This window comes from Apus apus, chromosome 2 (genome assembly GCF_020740795.1).
Source record: "Apus apus isolate bApuApu2 chromosome 2, bApuApu2.pri.cur, whole genome shotgun sequence".
NCBI lineage: Eukaryota > Metazoa > Chordata > Aves > Apodiformes > Apodidae > Apus > Apus apus.
The window spans coordinates 95,030,371-95,048,055 of NC_067283.1; the positions used below are offsets into that span (position 1 = coordinate 95,030,371).

Genomic DNA, 17,685 nt, shown 5'->3' on the forward strand with positions numbered 1-17,685 from the left:
CATCCTGTGAATAGTAAGCCTTAGTTATTCAGAGAGTAAAGGTTAAAAGAAAAATTTACATCTCACTTTTTGAATTTTTCTCTAGTTAAATACTGTGTGAGTTGCTTAGACATCCCTTAATACACTGTTAGGTTCTAACTTTCTCAGCTATGGATTTATCTTGAAAGAAACATAATTTGTGTAGTTCTTTAAGATTTAAAAATGAAACATTCTCTATAAAGGCTAAGAATTATTAATCTAAAGCTACTTCCAATTCTGCTGAATACACGTATTTAGAATATTATTTACTGACTGAATAAATAAAATAAGTTCTTTCAAAATTTTACTCTTATTCTTGCAAGCACCTCTGAGCAAACACAAAACCTACAATGGAACATGACTGTCTTTGGTTTTGATTAGAGCAAACTAGGCTGATAAAGACAAATGCATTTGCACATCATTAACAGAGAACAGCAGTTAAAGATGACACGGGGGTAACAGAGGGTCAGTAGTCTCTCAGATAGCACAACGCTTTGAGTTGCAGATATATGTACAAATGGCAGCCAGGGATCCTTGTTTTTCTTGTGTATTTCAGACATTTTCAAAATAAATGCAAAGTTTTAGAGACAGCAGGTGCATTTGTTATATAAAACAAAAGCCAAGCTGTTAAAAAAAATCATAACTACCATACTCAGAGGCAATTGATAGTGTTTGAGGAAGCTGTCATCTCAGCAAAGGCACTGAGAACCTCTAGTTACTTTTGACATGAGAAGTGCACATACTCAGTACTCCTAAATGTGTCAGGAAAGCACAAACTGGACAAGCAAGCAGAAAGTGAGACAGAATCAAGTGAACACATACAGCCAGTACAGTATGCATGGAAAGTAAAAGCAGAAAGATAACAGAATCCATCTCATCTGTTCATAACTATGTCTATACCATATATATATATATATCAGTTTGCTACAATCTGTTAAAAAAGCAACTACTAACTAGAAATTTTGAAGTTTTAAGTAACTAATTATTAAGATGGAAATTACAGACAGAGGCATTAGAGTACAGTCTTTCCCACAATCTTAGGAGTAAACGTTTAATTATGAACACAGGAGTTGGACTGTGAAATAATAAATTTTAGGGAAATAACCCAACAAGTTGTTTCTATAAAGTTATCAATATTTTTTAATTTTCAGAAAAAACCCCCACAACTTATGCAACTGAAATGTGAAAAAAACCCACAACTCTACAGTGCTTAGTTTTACTGAAAACAGCAAGGAAACAACATGATGGGGAATAGAAAATACAAGTTTTTCAGAGCAGAAAAGGAAAAGAATACACAAGCAACCAGACATTAAACTTGTAGTGCTTCTCAAAACCTAATCACTTGAACACTTTATCTCCCAAGGAATGTTTTTGTGTGACTTCACATGGGCTATTGCCCAGGCTGCCTGATTCTGTATTTCTGTCAGACAACAGCTGAAGAGTGTCACCCCCCTCCCCTCACTGCAAAGACCAAAGTCCCTGGGGATGTGCATGCATTTGATTCCCCAGAGATAACAGGACTAGAGCTACATGGTAACTAAGTCCTCCTCACTTTGAGTGGGAGAAAGACAAAAGGACACCAGATTATTTGTGTTATGTTAATGAAGCAGAAACTCACCCACTCTACTGACTTTTGCTCAGCTTGGATGTAACATGCACAAGAAACACTGTTTTTGCTGGGCTAATGGGATAACAAAAAGAACTATGATATATTTTTACATATACTGACACAAGCTACTTGTCAGGTTTGTTTCATATACCACCCACTTTTCTCTCTCCTTAATGATAAAGTTAATACCAATTTAAACTAGGTTTGAAGACAGGCAGTCTGTCATTAGACTAAGCAATACAACTGTAAAACACACACCAAACTTTGAGGCATACAAGCCTCTCTCATAAATGATACCACATTGCATAACCAGTAGGAAGCCTAAAAATAGTATACAATTATGTGGTCAAGAGAATTTTCAGTCGGTAGCACAGAAATATTTATTTTGCTAACTCTTAACTCCCCCTTCACTCAGTTAGAGATGCTACTTAATACATATTTTAACCAAGATGCTGATGTATATATTTTTCTACTGTATGAGCTTCATCACTGTGCAATGTGGAGGAAAAGAAACACAATTGCATACAAGTAGGACAAGACTCAGCTATTACTCATTACTTTAACAGTGCAGATATTTCTGTATATCTATGTTTAATAAACATAGTTTGGTTCATCTGCTCATTTGTGTAAATGTCAGGATAACCTTACAAACCAATGAGCAGAAAGGAAAAGATCTTCTCTGAGTTTGGTAAGGGAGGTAGCTGCCTGTATAAGGAGGAGCAGCAGTCTATACACACAGGAACCTGAAGGGGTTTCAGTTCCCCCTCCCCTGCTGAAATGTTGTGAAAGGATTTGAGCAGCCTGAGTTTGCAGAAGACAGCTGGTGGCTGCTTAGCATGTACCCGATCTCCTGTTTCCTCTAAGTATATAGATACACTTCCTCTAAGTATACATATTCCTCTCCTCATAGCTCTTCTAGAAAGTCCTCCAGAAGAAAAACGGTTCTGGTGCCAGCACTATATTTGACAACATTTTTTTGGATGCATTCCTCAGCCTGGGGCTGGGCAGCTGCCTGATCCCTTGCGACAAACGGCAGCGGCTGTGGCTGTATCCCTCCCTCCCCGTGCTGGAGAGGGCAGATGGAGTACGTAGCCTGGAAGAAATCTCCTTCCTTTCTCCTCTGCAGGCAGGCAAGGTGCCAGCTCCCTGGGAGGGCCTTGTGTGCTGGGGCAATCCCTGCGTCACGCCGCGCTGCTGTGCCGGGCCGCCTTCGCCTGGGCTGTGCCGGCACAAAGCGGGTCACGGGCCAAGCCTGAGTGACTCACGGCTTAAAATAGCAGCGGGTGCGAGGGGGAATTTCAGACTGCAGCACAAAACGCCGTGCAGGGCGGCACGGCAAACAAACCCGCTTTGACTGAAAAAGCGGGTGTCCGAACACAGCTCTCCTTAAGGCTTGACTGGTACTATACTTCAAAGATGTTGGCATTTTGAAATAGTCCCAGCCGTGCGGAGCTAATGTGATACTCCTGTTGAGATGCCTTGGTTTTTACCTCCACATGCAAGGTTATTTTCAACAGGCGTCGCCATTAGGAGTAAAAAGCAGTCTGCAAGTGGGTAAAAATTATTCTTCGGCTCTGTTCCAGTACAAACAAGTATTCCATGCGATGCCCGTGACAAGGAAGGCAAGATGAGAGTGGTTGTGTTGGAGGGCCTGGCACTGGGTGACGGCAGTGAGGTGCAAGGGCTGCAGCACGGCAGCTGCCTACCATGAGACAGGCAGGAGGAAAGCAGACATGGTGCCCAAGGGAAAGTGTGTAATGGAAAAGTGTGCTATGAGGGAATAACTAATATGAAGCTCAGCAGGAAAACAGGGAAACCTGTAGGAGCAGAGATCAGGGGGGGAAAAAAAAAAAAAAAGATGGAAATCTACTGGAGTTTGTTGTAGAGTGCCATTGCCATGCTGTGTGGCCTTCGAAATGCAATCCCGTGAGATGGGCGCTTGCCTTCCCTTTGTCATCTTCTTAGTATCCTTGCTGTTCTGGCGAGTTGCAGCGTCCAGGGGAAGGGTGGGAGAGGTAACTCCCCATCCCCTCCGTGCACGGGGATGTAGCGCAGCCCAGACCTGCAGCGCTGGGTGCACCCAGCCTGGGCCATTTTGGATGTCAAGGCTTTCCCTGGCACACCTGAGGGTTGCGGCCATGGGTTGCCTGGGCCTGAGGGGGAAGATGGCGATTCCTCCTACCCCCCTCGGCCGCCCACTATGACGCACCCAGCTGAAAGCCAACTTGCTTCCTCTGCGGGGAAGGGGAAAGGAGGCAGGCATCATCCTTTCCTTGGAATATAGATAGACAAACGCTTGCTTTTCTGCAACGATTAGGCTCGTGCCTCTGGAATAGCAATTAATTAATTAGCCAGCCTCCTTGGGAAGGGAGGAACAGACACGGCTACACGCAGCCTGCGCTCTGGCTTCTGTTGCAGGATCAGGATTGGAGAACGCTACCCTGTCATCTCGCAGTCGGTCGCAGGATTTCCATTTTTTTGGGGGGTATTTTTTTATTATTATTTATGTACAGTTTACTTCACATACGTGTGCTGGGCGGAAGCCAAACCCCAACGCAGGAAACCGAGCGAGCCGCGCTATGACACGGCTTCACATCCGCACACAGCAGTAACATCCATCACCACGCTTCAGGATGGAGCAAGTGTGAAGCGCTCCCTTCACCCGCGGCGGGACCCCCGGCAGGGGACGGAAGGGCGGGCTTTGGGAAGGAGACGTTTCTCAGGGAGGAGGGGGCGGGGACGGGCAGGGAACTGCCGCGGGCAGGTAGCAGCTGGCGTGGGGGGATGTGGGGGCAATGGGGAGCAGCTCCCGGCCCCCCCTTGGCCGCCCCGTCCCGCCCCGCCCCTCCTGCCCCCCCCTCGGGCCGGCGCGCCCAGCACCTCCATCCGGGTCCTGGCCCCGCCAGCCCGGCCAGGCGCGGCGTCGCGTGGGGCCCGAGGGCGGGGAGACGGGGCGTGACAGCGCGGGGGGCGGAAAGGAGCAGGGCACTGAGACCTGGGTTCTGGACGCGGCGGCGGCTCTGGAATGCTCTGCCGCTGTTCTGCTCTTTGTTTGGCAAACACAACGACAAAGCAAAGCTGTGTCTAGCGAGATTACGGCTTTTCCTGCTTTCCCAGCCTTCCTCCCTGGGGCACAAGAGGATGCTCTCCCCCCGCCGGGACCCGAGCCCTTGGTACGCGCCGGGAGCGCGCGTGCGCGGCGCGGGCCGGGCGGCGCCTGCGTGACTCAGGCGCTGCCATTTTGAGGGGCCGTTGCGGAGCGCGCAGCAGCAGCAGCCGTTGGCGCTCGCTCCCCTGCCCGGGCACAGACTGGGGCGCTCCCGCTCGCTCCTGCCGTCTCCTTCCAGGGCGTCCCGGGTGGAGAGAGAGGCTCTCCTCAGCCTTTTCATCCTTCTCCTGGCCGTCCCCGCCCTCCGACGCGGCTCCGGGATCTCCACGCCCGCCGTCCTCCGTAGGAGCCGCTAGCGCAGGGACTCGCCGCCGCCGCCTCCTCCTCCTTCCTTCGCTGCTACCGCCGTCGCCTCTTCCTTCTTTTCCTCTTCCTCTCTCCGCCACCATTTCCCCGCTCCCCGGCACCGGGGCGCTGAGCTAGACTATGGGGACCAGGTTGGGGCTGAGCAGCGGCAGAGTGGGCGGCCCGGCCAGCGTGTCCACTGCGGCAGGGATGGGGGGGCTCGGTGGCTTCGTGGCTTTCTCTTGACATGGCTCCTCTCCGTGCTGCTAGCAGCGCCGCCGCCTCCACTGCTCCTCCTGCGCCCGCCGGCTGCGGGTAGCGAGCGCGCCACGGCCTCGGGCTCTCGTCTGAGTCTCTCCGACTCTTGCTTCGGTTTGGGGGAAGTTCTGGGAGGGGTTCCTCTTCTTTTGTTTGCTTCTTTTTTGTTTGTTTCCCGTTCGTTTATTTTTTTTTTTTTCTTTTTGTCAAAAGAGGAAGGGAGGGGGGGGGAAATAGTTTTCCCCCTCTTCTTAACCAGGTCCGACAAATTTGCTAATCTAAAAAACTTTTAACCCCGACTGATAAAAACCACCTAGGCGGGAAAATGTCTGGAGAGAGGAAAAAAATAACCTGATAACTGGGGATTTGCTTTTTTGGGGGGGAGGGTGTTCTAGAGGTTTAAAACTGCAGCCTAGGCTTGCAAATTAAAAAAAAAACCAAAACACCCCAAACTCGCAAAATTTTTGACACCGAAAACCTGTTTTGCGAGAGAAGCAGGAGCAAAGCTCTCCATGTTTCCCAAGTCGTGACCATGAAGTGAGAGGGGAGAGGCCGTGCGAGTGCGGGTGTCCCGCTGCGCTGGGCACAGGCTGCCCGCCCGCTGCAGCCTCTGCCGGCGCGGGCAGAGAGAGGCCCGAGGAAAAGCGAAAAGCATTGGCCATGCGCAGCCTCGGCTAACCGGGCTCGCTGTGCAGCACAGCAGCGGCAGAGAGAGAAGGATTCCTGGGGGATCAGCGGCCCAGGGAGCGTGTGAGGTGTTGGGAGATGTAGGGCTCTCCGACTCGAAAGGAGCCCGGGGTTGGGGCGCTGGTTTGGGTTTTAGTCTCTAGGCGAGTTAATACGGTCCCTTGAACCCCTGTCTGTCCTTCGTCTATGGCCATCATGATCCGTCTTCTCTTTGGCAGCAGTAGCCTCAGAGCAATGATGTGCCTGATGATGAGCAGGATGAAGATAGAAATGACTCTGCTGTTTTTTCTCTTTGCTCCCCTTCAGACCAGCACTGTGTTGTCTGTGGTTGATTTTGTTGTTGGCAGAGAAATCTATCTCCCAGGACGTGCACTCCTTTGCACCATTTTCTCTGCTCTCCACCAAGTGTAATTATTTTGAAGAGAAAAAAGACGGGCAACATAGCAATAGTGGAAAGCTGAGATTAATAATCAGTAGAGTCATGAATTTGGCTGGGGTAAAATGCAATTTGTGATTTCAGCTTTTTTTTTGTAAGCAGAGCAAAAATACCCCTCCCCCCCCCCCCCATGGATTGGGCTTTTGCCAGTTGCTTTTTGTTGTACACATAAATTGTGATAAGATTTGTTGGGGTTTTTTTGTTTGGTGTTTTTGTTTTGTTTTTTCATTCTTGCCCACTTATTCCTGCGACTAAACTGCTCAAATTTTTTTCTTCAAAATTCTTTTTTTTTTTTTTTTTTTCCTTGGTTTATTGTAAAAGGTCTTTTCCAGCCATGGCTGGGCAGCTACTTACTTTGATTCTTGGCCCCTCTGATACGACATTCTCTTAAAACACTGCCTGAGGTGTGGTTTTGGGTTACATTCGCGTTTTATCTGTTCAGTCGTATTGGCAGGAATAAAGCGACTTGTTTCTGTTGTACTTGAGTCTTATGAAAAGGTGCCCATAGTTTAGCGACAGTTTCCAAAGGCTTTAGTACCACCTCTATTACAAAATGGGGGACCCAAACTCCCGGAAGAAACAAGCTCTGAACAGACTTCGTGCTCAGCTTAGAAAGAAAAAAGAATCTTTAGCTGACCAGTTTGACTTCAAGATGTACATTGCCTTTGTCTTCAAAGACAAGGTAACTGGGTTTTAATGTTTGTTTTTTACTTTGTTTTCTGTTGTAATGTGTGTTAACTACACCGTGCAGAACTTTGCTGCCCGATTGCATCATAAGAGACTTCATTGACTTTTAAGCTTTTAAAAAATTGCTAATTGCTAAAATATTTACTTTGTAATTTTGTCTTTTCATATGTTCGTAGTTTTGTGACTCAGATGGTGCTAGTGCCTTATTAAATGGCTTGGTAGCTTCTGTATTGGGTAGATGATTTTTGCTGTTACTACTGTAATTCGTAAAGCTCAATTTGTGTCTGAAATGGCCAGTTGTTGGCTATCAACAGTTGAGTTGGAAAGGGAGACCTGGCTTGGAGTGATTGCTAAAGTCACAGCGTTTATCTGTTTAAAGCAGAGGGGAGAACCTGGAAGTTGAAGGGAGGAGTTGCAAAAGGCGATATTTGCCGTGGCCCGAGCACAAAGGCCTCTGTGAAACTGCTGCTACCATTTTACAAGGAAGCAGGGAAGTCTTCATTTGCTTGGGTGTCTCCTTTGCAACTGTTGAATGCTGTGCATCTGTGCCAGTCTGGGAAGTGGTATTTCTAAAGTTAACTAGAGACCCAAAATTGTAGGACAGTTTCTGTCTACAGAAGGAGAAGAAAAGTAGGTGCTTTATATATAAGCACATGAATGTGCTGAACCAATGATGAGGATGAAAAAATAGAAACACATAGTATACACAATGTAGGAGATACGCTCCTATGTGAGCACTGAAATTGTTCAGTCCTCTGAAATGTATAGTTTTTGGTCTAGTACAGAGATGGATATGGGTGTGTTAGTAAGTTTAACACCCTAATGGTTTCAGTTGGAGCATTCATACTTTTTGATTGCTCTGTAGAAATCTGTTGCAAATACCTCTTTAACATCCTATAAAATTTACTTAAATCACAGTGAACTGAAGATGCCCATCCAGTACCAGTTAGTTCTGAGTAGGAGTTTAGCTCAGCCTAGCTTGATCAGCAAACTTGTGTGTGTTCTGACTTGGGGCTGTGAAGCATTATTTGATAAAATACGCTTTGTCTGTCGTGTCACTGTTCTTCCAAATTCCCCATAGTGTTTTGACCTTGCTTGAGAGATACTGAAATATTTGTAGTGAGTATCAAAGTTATTTAGCAATTTAATATAGTCTTTCTTTGAGAAGGTTGACTTGTAGGTAATTTAAGATTGGATCTTTTTAGCCCACAGTTACGAAGTGTGGCATTGGAAGACCTTTTCATAAAAGGCTGGCTTTAAAGAACTGCTAAGAACAGAACAAAATGTGTGACCTGATTTGCAAGAGGAGCTTTCAGAGGATTCTTGGGCAGCCCAAAACCATATATTCTACATGATGAAAGGGCAGTTCTCTTAATGTTTAGGTACAGCTTCAATGAATGCGAGGTTGGCGTTTAAATCAGCGTCTTTGGGACTGCAAAAATGTGTTCAACTTTTTGTAAAAAAAGTTGTTGGACTGATTCTGTTTATTTAATTGATTTTAATGTGGATTTATTTAACTTAATTTTAGCGTGGATTGTGTCAAGATTCTGACTTAAATGATGTGTACTTTATACATGAATGCTAACAGAAAATCACAAATTCTGATATCGACTGTTAATCTATAATTCCTTAGAAAGGATGGTAATCTGAATGTCCTGTGCTTTTTTTTTTTTAGAAGAAAAAGTCAGCGCTTTTTGAAGTGTCTGAAGTGATACCAGTCATGACCAATAATTACGAAGAAAATATCCTGAAAGGTGTACGGGATTCCAGCTATTCTTTGGAAAGTTCTTTAGAGCTTCTGCAGAAGGATGTAGTACAGCTTCATGCACCCCGCTACCAGTCAATGCGCAGGGTAAAGTTCTTCTTTATACTTGCTGGATTTTAGTTTGTTTTTTCAACACTTGTGCTTTTTCCAAGTGTTGAGGCTAATGTTGGTGTTCTTAGTTTCTCAGCTGTTCTGCTGCAGGAAGATTCTGAGGGCATGTGTTTATGGGGCCTAGTTTGAAGGGTAGCGGCATATGTATTCTGAAATTGTTTAAATATTTAGTGCTTAAGCTTTAGCTTTCATCTGTCTCATTCAAATACGCCTTGGGAATTTTATCTTCTTGCCTTGTTGTTTAGTAGGCATATGTTGATTCTTTCAACAGCTCTTGCTGTACAACAAAGTTCTTTTGCTTTATAAATATTGGAGGGCAGACAGCCTTTTCTAATGTTTTCTTAAAGCTGGAATTTATATTAACTGGGTAGTGATACTAAAACTCAGTAGAAGGCAAGGCTTTAGTCTTTAGTTGTGCTTAGAGTAATACAAATGGAAAATTACACAAACATGGTAGTAAGTACCACCTTTTAATTATGTGCCTGTGTAGATAAGTTGCTTATCTGTATCTTTGGCTAATGGAAGGAACATAAGTACAGAACTTTACTACTTACAGGATGTGATCGGCTGTACCCAGGAGATGGACTTCATTCTTTGGCCTCGTAATGATATTGAGAAGATAGTCTGTCTCCTGTTTTCCCGATGGAAGGGATCTGAGGAACCCTTTAGGCCTGTTCAGGTATTTGTTTATTTAACTAATTTATAGCTGGAGGGGAAGATAAGTTCTCTCTTAATAAAATGTGTGACTTCTGTGGATGTTAGTGTGCTGGGCTGTTTTGATTTATAAAGCATTCAGTCTTTAGAATGCCAAATTCTCCTTCCTATCTTTATGCCCTGTTATATTAGCCCTTAAAAATTTAAGCATCTGAAGGACCCTTTGTAAATTACATGTATTTATAGATACATATGTTAGTATTTGTAGATGTGGCTCTTAGTACAATTGAATCTTTGTCTAAACTTGATGGTGTTGTAAAGTTGCTGTGAGTATCTCAAGTTGCTGTATTTTGTTAGATGGAAGAGGGTCTGAGATGGATGCAATTTCTGCATGTAACTGAGAAATTTTACATTGAAATACATTTCAGATGTCTAGACTTTTTTTGGTAGCCAGCTTTAGCTGTTAATGTTCAAAAAAAATCTGAACATAATACGTATTTTCTGTGCTGGTTCTGCAGTAATTAGTTACTAGAAGAAATGTGCTATATTGTTGATGTGTAGGGATGTTCTGACAGAACAAGCTAAATCTCATTTTATATATGCAGTTAGTTGTACCTTTGAATTGTTAGTACATGATTGCAATGACTAATGTTTGTGTTGGCAGAATGAAACTGGGGAGTTCTTTAAAAATTGTGCACACTCAAGTATGTTGCTGTGATTCCCAACTTCTGCTTTTCATAGATAAGAAAAGAAACAAAGTGATTGTAAAGCTTCACATTGAGGAAATTAATTGGTTAAGTGTGAGCTTTAGCTTAATAGTTTATTTCCCTTCTTCACACAATGTAGGCCAAGTTTGAATTTCATCATGGTGACTATGAAAAACAGTTTCTGCATGTTCTGAGCCGAAAGGACAAGACTGGAATTGTTGTCAACAACCCTAACCAGTCAGTGTTTCTCTTCATTGACAGACAGCACTTGCAGGTAAGCTTATTTTATTGCTCATTTTCACAAGTGTGTTTGACTTGTAAAAAGCTTTTTCTTCTCAGGAATGAGTGATTTTATTGCAAAGTACTCAAGTAGAAAAATTTGCTATTCGTTCATGCTTACATTTCAGCAGTTTAAGAGAAAACTTAAACTATGAATAGGATTCACATGTGCATGCATGTGTGTACACAGAATTAATGTTTTGTATTAAATTCTAAAATAGACTTAACAGTGTTTTGGAAAAAACACATTGGTGTAATTTGGATGATACTACAAAAGTCATTCAAGTGAAGAATGAACATAATAGTGAAAATATTTTAGTTATTTGAGGCTGCAGACTAATTTTGAGTTCAGGCTGTGATATGGACAAAATATAGTGGTTTTTAAATGTCTGCGTTGTTCCTCCACACCAGCAGCAAACCAAATGAATGAGCCTGGTCTCCTGGAGGTCTGCCTATTAGCCTTGAGTTAACTTTCACTTTTAATAGTTTTTTCTTTGGGATTTTTGTGTGGTTTTTTGTTTGTCATTTTATTTTTTCCCTCTAGACTCCAAAAAACAAAGCTACAATCTTCAAGTTATGCAGCATCTGCCTGTACCTGCCACAGGAGCAGCTCACTCACTGGACGGTTGGTACCATAGAGGATCACCTCTGTCCTTACATGCCAGAGTAAGGTACTGGCCAGCAAAACAGGGAAGATCACAGAAAGCAGCAGTGGATTTTCACTTTCCTCACCACTTCATTCTTTCAGAATTCAGAAGAAAATGGACTCATGTTCAGAACACTATACATTGTGAAACTTGATCATCCTGGATTTTTTTTTAATCATTTGTTTCTCAGAACTTTACAATTTTTTTAGATGTTTTCTGCATGGACCTTGTGAAAGAGAGGATGCTCTGCACGTTTCTGCACTGCATCAGCATCTTACTAAAATGAGAAATGAAGGGACTGTACACTGAAACAAATGTATCTGAAAGCACAAGGTGATCATTTGTGGTGGTGTTCCCATTTGTGCTGGTCATGCCCTCTAACATCTATTAATGTTAACCATCAGTATTTGAAGGGTGAGAAGTGAATGTAACAGGTATAAAAGCCTTACAGCTTTGCTGTTAAGAGATTGTATCAAAGAGCACTATCATTCATTTTAATGAACAGAAAAGTGGCTATTACAATAGGAAGTAAATGTGGGAAAGAAATCTTTCTTCAAAAAAAAAAAGCATCTCATTTAATGTGTAGGCATTTTTTGCCTCTTTTATTTTGCTGGGCCATGTTTGTTTACTGGCACTTTTGTCTTAGATCTCTTTCCCCAAGTTGCTGTATTACTGTGTGAAAGTATTCTTTTGAGTTGGATACATTTATACAGATGAGGCAGACCTGGAGTCTGAAGTAGCTTAAGCAGCTAAAAATAAAGGAAAATAATAGCTGCAGAAACAATGTTGGTAGAGGATTATTTTTTTTCTTGAGAGTTGAGACTTTTAAACTTGCAGGTGAACTGTGCAGGAAATACTGGCTTCTAAAACATTTCTTATGGAAAACCCATTGAGGTTTTTTCGTTTGGAATAGACATTATAAAACAATGTAAAATAGTGTTTGCAGTGTCAAAAGTTGGTTCTGACAACATTTAAGATTGTGCAATGATAAAAGGAAGACTACTGTAAAGTTTTGATGACAAGGCTCTGCTTAAGGGTTAAGTACTTTACTGGAGTAAAACTGCATAAACCTGCTCCCTTTGGATAAAACTAGTGCTTACCTGTTTAAAACTTGTATTTAGCTTTTGTTTGGAATTGGAAAAAATTGGAACTTAAATAAATTAGCTGACAAATGACTGGCTGTATTTATGGAGGTCCTATGAATTGAATTTTGGTATTTTCAGATGTTGACGGTGTCACCCACTGAAAACACAGAAAATGCACAGACTGTAAAATGCTTTTAACAAAAGATTAGTGACAAAAGTTTTGTTACATATGTGGGTAGTACGTTTGTTTTGAAAGTTAGCTGTCAGAAATAATCAGATTACTAGCATACTATCGGATTGCTACAGGGGTATTTTTAGTTTTCTGGTCATTAGGTCCTACAGGTTAAACTGGAGCATCCTAGAAGAACACCACCTGAGCTGCATGAATGCAGCTAATGAATGCCTTAAGTGACAAAGAAAAATGTTGAAAATGCTGCTCTACAGAATGCAGAGACTTTCTAGAATATTTAGTAACCACCATACCTAAAATTTCCCAGCTTTAATTGCCCATTCTTTGAATAACATGTAAGACACAATACCAAGCGTCTGCTCAAAGCTTGAGAAAGGCTTTGTCCTGAAAGTTCAATTTCTATGTGTTTGGATTTTGATTTGCAAGTGCAATCTCTGTTTTCTTCTTAATTTGTCATTTTGGATATCATCTCACAGCAGTGAGAGTATGGCTGTAGTTACCTTGGTTAGCAAAGCAAATTGTTTTTCTTCATTCTTGACAGTCTGACATGTTGGCCTCAGTGGCTATGTACAGTGCATTTTAAGTGTCAGCATTGGCATGGTCCCTGGCTTTCATTCTCTGCGTTACAGAGAACAATGTGTTCAGTTTAATCACCTTTTAAGTTCTGAATGGGGTATGTAAGATGCACAGGCTACTCGTTTTTTCTTCGTGGCAGTGATCCCAGAGTAATACTGTGCTTCCTTGGGAGAACATAGTATTTTTAAATGTGCTCTATTCTGCCCAGCTAACAAATGCTATGGTTTTGCTGTGCTATCAGGTGGAATTTATAGCCATCTGCATTATGTAAGTTGTGGAAAAAAATACTAGGGAGTTCAACAGGCTTCAGAGCATGAGAATCACAGGGAGTGTATGAGAGTTCTTAAATCATTTGATGCCTTTGAAAGGTTTATCTTTCTCCACTTCAGCAGGGTGACTTTTGAGGGAGGAAATTAAACTGGGAGTTGTCCCACTCTTTTTCATTGAAGCTTCTAGTTCAATCTCAAAATATTCTTCAGCAAAATGTGTTTAAGTGAAAGGCAGTTGACAGTATGTAGGACTTGGTTTCAAGATCTTTGTATCAGCTGTGTGACTTTTGGGAAGGCTTGCTTACCTTCAAGGTGTAGGTTTTGTCTCCACTGGTGTTTGCAAAGCACAGTTTGCTACTGTAAACTTAGTTTGTTCAGTGGAGCTATGTGTAAAAAACAAAGGCCTCCCTGACAAGATGAATTTTGATTGCTACCTGCTGTCAGCTGCTTGTGTGCCTCCTTTGTGCATGCTGATACCAAGAATCAAAGTACAGTCAACTCACCCGAGTATGGCAGTTTTACCAGGCTATTGCTTGAGGATTTTTCATGCAAACTTGTCAAGTACAAATGAAGCAGGGATAAATGTGGAGGCAGCAAAATGAGGTAGACAGAGGCCTGTTAAATCTCTTGCATCTCGTAGAAGTGTCTAGCAAATGGAAGCTTGTCAGGTGCTTCCCAGATGACAAGAAGAAACTTCTTAAGTGTCGCAGCCTGTACATGGCTGTATATTGTTTCTCTTCACTTTTCAAGCTTCTTCAGCTGCACACATTATAAAAAATGCGTAAAGGTGGACAGAATGGCTTGGATGAGCATTGCCCAAACATAATAGGCCTGTAGCTAATTTGGAGTCGATGCCCTTTGTTACATGTGTCTTAAAGCATACAATGCTTCTTGAAAGATAGTTCATTACAATAAAATGGCCATATTAAGTGATTTGTCAGGGACTAGAAACACTGAGCTTATTCAGTGTTTTTCTTAAAGAAGAAATAGTTACTGAAACTGGAACTACTCTTTGAGCACTGAAAGCTTTAGATGAAGCTACTGAGGTCTTGCAGCAAGATTATTTTTTTGCATAGCAAAAAATAAGCCTGTTAGAAGCAAAAGTGAGTGGAAAGACACTAATTTTGTCAGTTTCAATTTGCTAGACGTAATAATAAGTCTCTGAAAGACTAACTTGATCTGCAGTTAAAAAATACAAAAGCAGAGGATCTGTTCACTACAGTAGGTCCTCTGGTCCTTGTGAGTGACCATCTTTGTTGACATGATAAGGCATAATGGATTCGTTTTAAAATTACTTTAAAACCTAATAAAAGTGCCATAAAGTCCTGCTTCTTGCACATACTCTGTGAGGTCTACAAATGTCTTTCACTGCCCCTTTCTGGTTTGCTCCCAGGAGACCATTGCCTTTTTCTTGCACTTGTCATCTGCTGAGTCATTAGATTACTTGCAGTTAATGAATGCAACTGCATAACATCTGGATCTTGGGGGTTGAACAGTGACAATGGGCACTTAAGGGTATTTTGCTCCTTAGATGTGAGATTATTCTAATGGACTGCTATGAGATTAAGATTACATCAAGGTTCCTGGCACTAGCATGAAAGGTGTTGGAGTCCAGAATTACTGGACTACATTTATATCCACTAAGCAGATAGATGTGTGGTACAAGTTTACTGAATCATTATTTTTCTTCTGTTAGCTGGGAAAAGCTGCTCCCATTTTTTATTTTGCATTTACTGCAGCAGCAAATTCAGAAGCTGTATAAGGCTACAGATTCTGGAACAGCTTTCTGGAATGAAATAATGAGATAAAAGGGGTTTAGTAGTGTTTTACAACAGGAAAAAAGTTTAGCATGCATGTTTGAGGGATGGTACTAGCCTGAGGGGTGTTCATTCTAGAATTCCTTTTGTGGAACAAATCTACATTTTCATTTTAGTCATCTTTACATAAAAAACACTCTTTCCCAAACCAAAAGGCCAGTGTTACTTGTGTATTGGTATTACAGAACAAGGGGGAATATTTTAACTGGAAGAAGGTAGATTTAAGGTTAGGCATTAAGAATTTTTTTAGTGTGAGGGTGATGAAGCACTTGCCCAGGTTGCCCAGGGAAGCTGTGGATGCCCCCTCCCCAGAAGTGTTCAAGGGTTGGTTGAATGGGACTCTGAGCAACCTGGTCTAGTGGGAGGTGTCCCTGCTCATCTAGTTGGAACTAGATGATCTTTAGGGTCCTTTCCAATTCAAACCATTCTATGATTATTAGCAAACAAAATAAGTTTCTGTGGCCTTTGCATCTGAACTCCTTGATGCCATGCTGGTGGTGCCAGACAAAGCCTCAGCTGGTAGGAGTCTTCCATACCCGTTAGGTTATTTCCACTTCAATGCAGGTCAGCATCACTGAGTTACAAGGTTCAGGCCTTGAGAGCCTCCTGTCACACTACAACTGGAGGTCCCCTTAGCTCTTTCCCTGCTGTATCTCATAGGGGCTGGATGCTTTGTATTAGCTTGGTGTTTAAATCTTTCTTGTGGTGGAGTAGAGGTGAATAATGAGGAAGCTGCAGTTCCACCTCCAGTAGTTGGCACAGCTTGAAAAGATTTGGGGTACCACAGCTGGGAGTTCCCAAGGTTGACTGTACAACACTGGTGCTGTGAAGGGATGCATCAGCTCCACAGGTTAACTGAAGCAAGCTAAGTGATGAGTGTAATTTCTCTTTTGCATGAGTGACTGAAATGCTTTTTAGGGCTGAAGATATCTGTGACCTACTTCTGCTTGGAAAGGATTTACGTATGGAAAGGTCACTTAATTTGAGCACAATTACTGTATGCTAGAGCACCCACTCTGCAAGCTGCTTTTCTGCGGTCTTGAAAAACTATTCAAGCACCTACTGCTTTTAAGCACAAGAAGTGAAGGATCCAGAATCTTTCAGCCATGGGTACTCTTCTGGTGGACAAAGGCAGTTTGTTGGTTTTTTTGGTTTGTCTTTTCTGGACAATAACCTATGTGTCTTGTTTGATTAGTGCTTGCAGGTAATTTGTTGTGGTTTAGGCAAGACCTGTATATGCTCCAGTGTCCTACAACCATGGCAGCTTAGGACCAGATCTGGTAACAGCAGGCATTCAGTGAATGCATTACACAATCACAAAGGTAATAACTGTCATTGTGTTGTCCTTGGACTCCTTCAGTAATAAAATAGGAATGAGAGCTTTTTTCTTCATTCCCATGAATGAAGAGAGGGTTTGAGGTTTCTTTCTACTGGCTAAATGGTTTCTGCAGATAGAGAATTCTAAAATGGTCAGTGATAAAACGCAGTTGGAAATTCTTGTATGCCCTGGCAGTGGCTCAGAGCCAATCAATGAAGCTGAGCAGAATTGAACTGCTGTTCAGAACAGTTACTTAACAGCCTGTTCTCCCTGCCCCCCATCCCCTCTAGGTGGTAATGCTTGCCAGTGTGAGAATTGTCAACTAACTAGCTCATGATCAGACTGGCAGAGTAACCTAGGTGAAGCAGCTCAGCCATGAGACCCGTGACAGGTGGCTCAACCTGGAAGATGCCTTTCTTACCTTCCCTTTCCTCCCTGTTTGTCCCTCACAAGTTGCTTCTTCCCAAGAGCTGGAATCCTTAATGACTAAATCCCTCATCACAGTACCTTCATCTGAGATCGGTGTGTGCCCTGATTAATCTGGACTCTTGATTTTAAACACCAGTGGGCTTCTGTTCTGATTCCTCATTTTCTCAAGGGATCTGCAATTCAGTTATGGTGTGCATACCTGGTTGTCGTGTCAGCCTGAATGCATTTGTGCAATGCTAGTGATGCGACACCAGCACAAAATGCTTGGCTGACCAATATATTGCATGAAGTGGAAAGCTGCAAGTTCCTTTGACTGGTAGAGACAAGCTGTTCCATCTTGTGTCACATACTTTGATGTGAAAAGTGTGGCTTTCCACATGGCCAGACCCCTAGACATCCAAGAGTATGGTGTGGGTGTTTGGTATGTTTAAAAAAAACCGCAAACAACCAGCACAGTATGAGAGGGATAGTTTGATTTTCAGCTGTTAAGATACGGAGCTTACAGATGTTTGTCAACTATTTGGTACCAAATCTGGCACACTAATAAGACTTAACTCACTTGTTTGCAAGGGAATTATGCCTGAATCTGCAGTGATGGAACTAGGTCAACCCCACAGGAGCTCTGTTTTGATGCCAGGTGGAACCATGGGCCATTTGTCCTTACTACAGTGACTCATTTTGTTACTTCC

General features: G+C 42.7%; 1 protein-coding gene across 1 annotated transcript; it reads left to right on the top strand.

Moving 5' to 3' along the window:
• The first annotated feature begins 5,231 nt into the window (after positions 1–5,231).
• Positions 5,232–12,487, top strand: C2H6orf62 (chromosome 2 C6orf62 homolog). Its single transcript, XM_051610912.1, has 5 exons — positions 5,232–7,144; positions 8,825–9,001; positions 9,582–9,704; positions 10,526–10,660; positions 11,210–12,487. Exons 1-5 carry the CDS (start codon positions 7,016–7,018, stop codon positions 11,333–11,335), a joined length of 690 nt encoding a protein of 229 aa, XP_051466872.1. The 5' UTR covers positions 5,232–7,015; the 3' UTR covers positions 11,336–12,487.
• The last annotated feature ends 5,198 nt before the right edge of the window (positions 12,488–17,685 follow it).

Coding starts and splice junctions, on each gene's coding strand:
- C2H6orf62 (XM_051610912.1), top strand. CDS start 7,016: ATGGGGGACCCAAACTCCCGGAAGAAACAAGCTCTGAACAGACTTCGT. Junction 7,145..8,824: donor CCTTTGTCTTCAAAGACAAG/GTAACTGGGTTT, acceptor TTTTTTTTTTAG/AAGAAAAAGTCAGCGCTTTT. Junction 9,705..10,525: donor AACCCTTTAGGCCTGTTCAG/GTATTTGTTTAT, acceptor CACACAATGTAG/GCCAAGTTTGAATTTCATCA.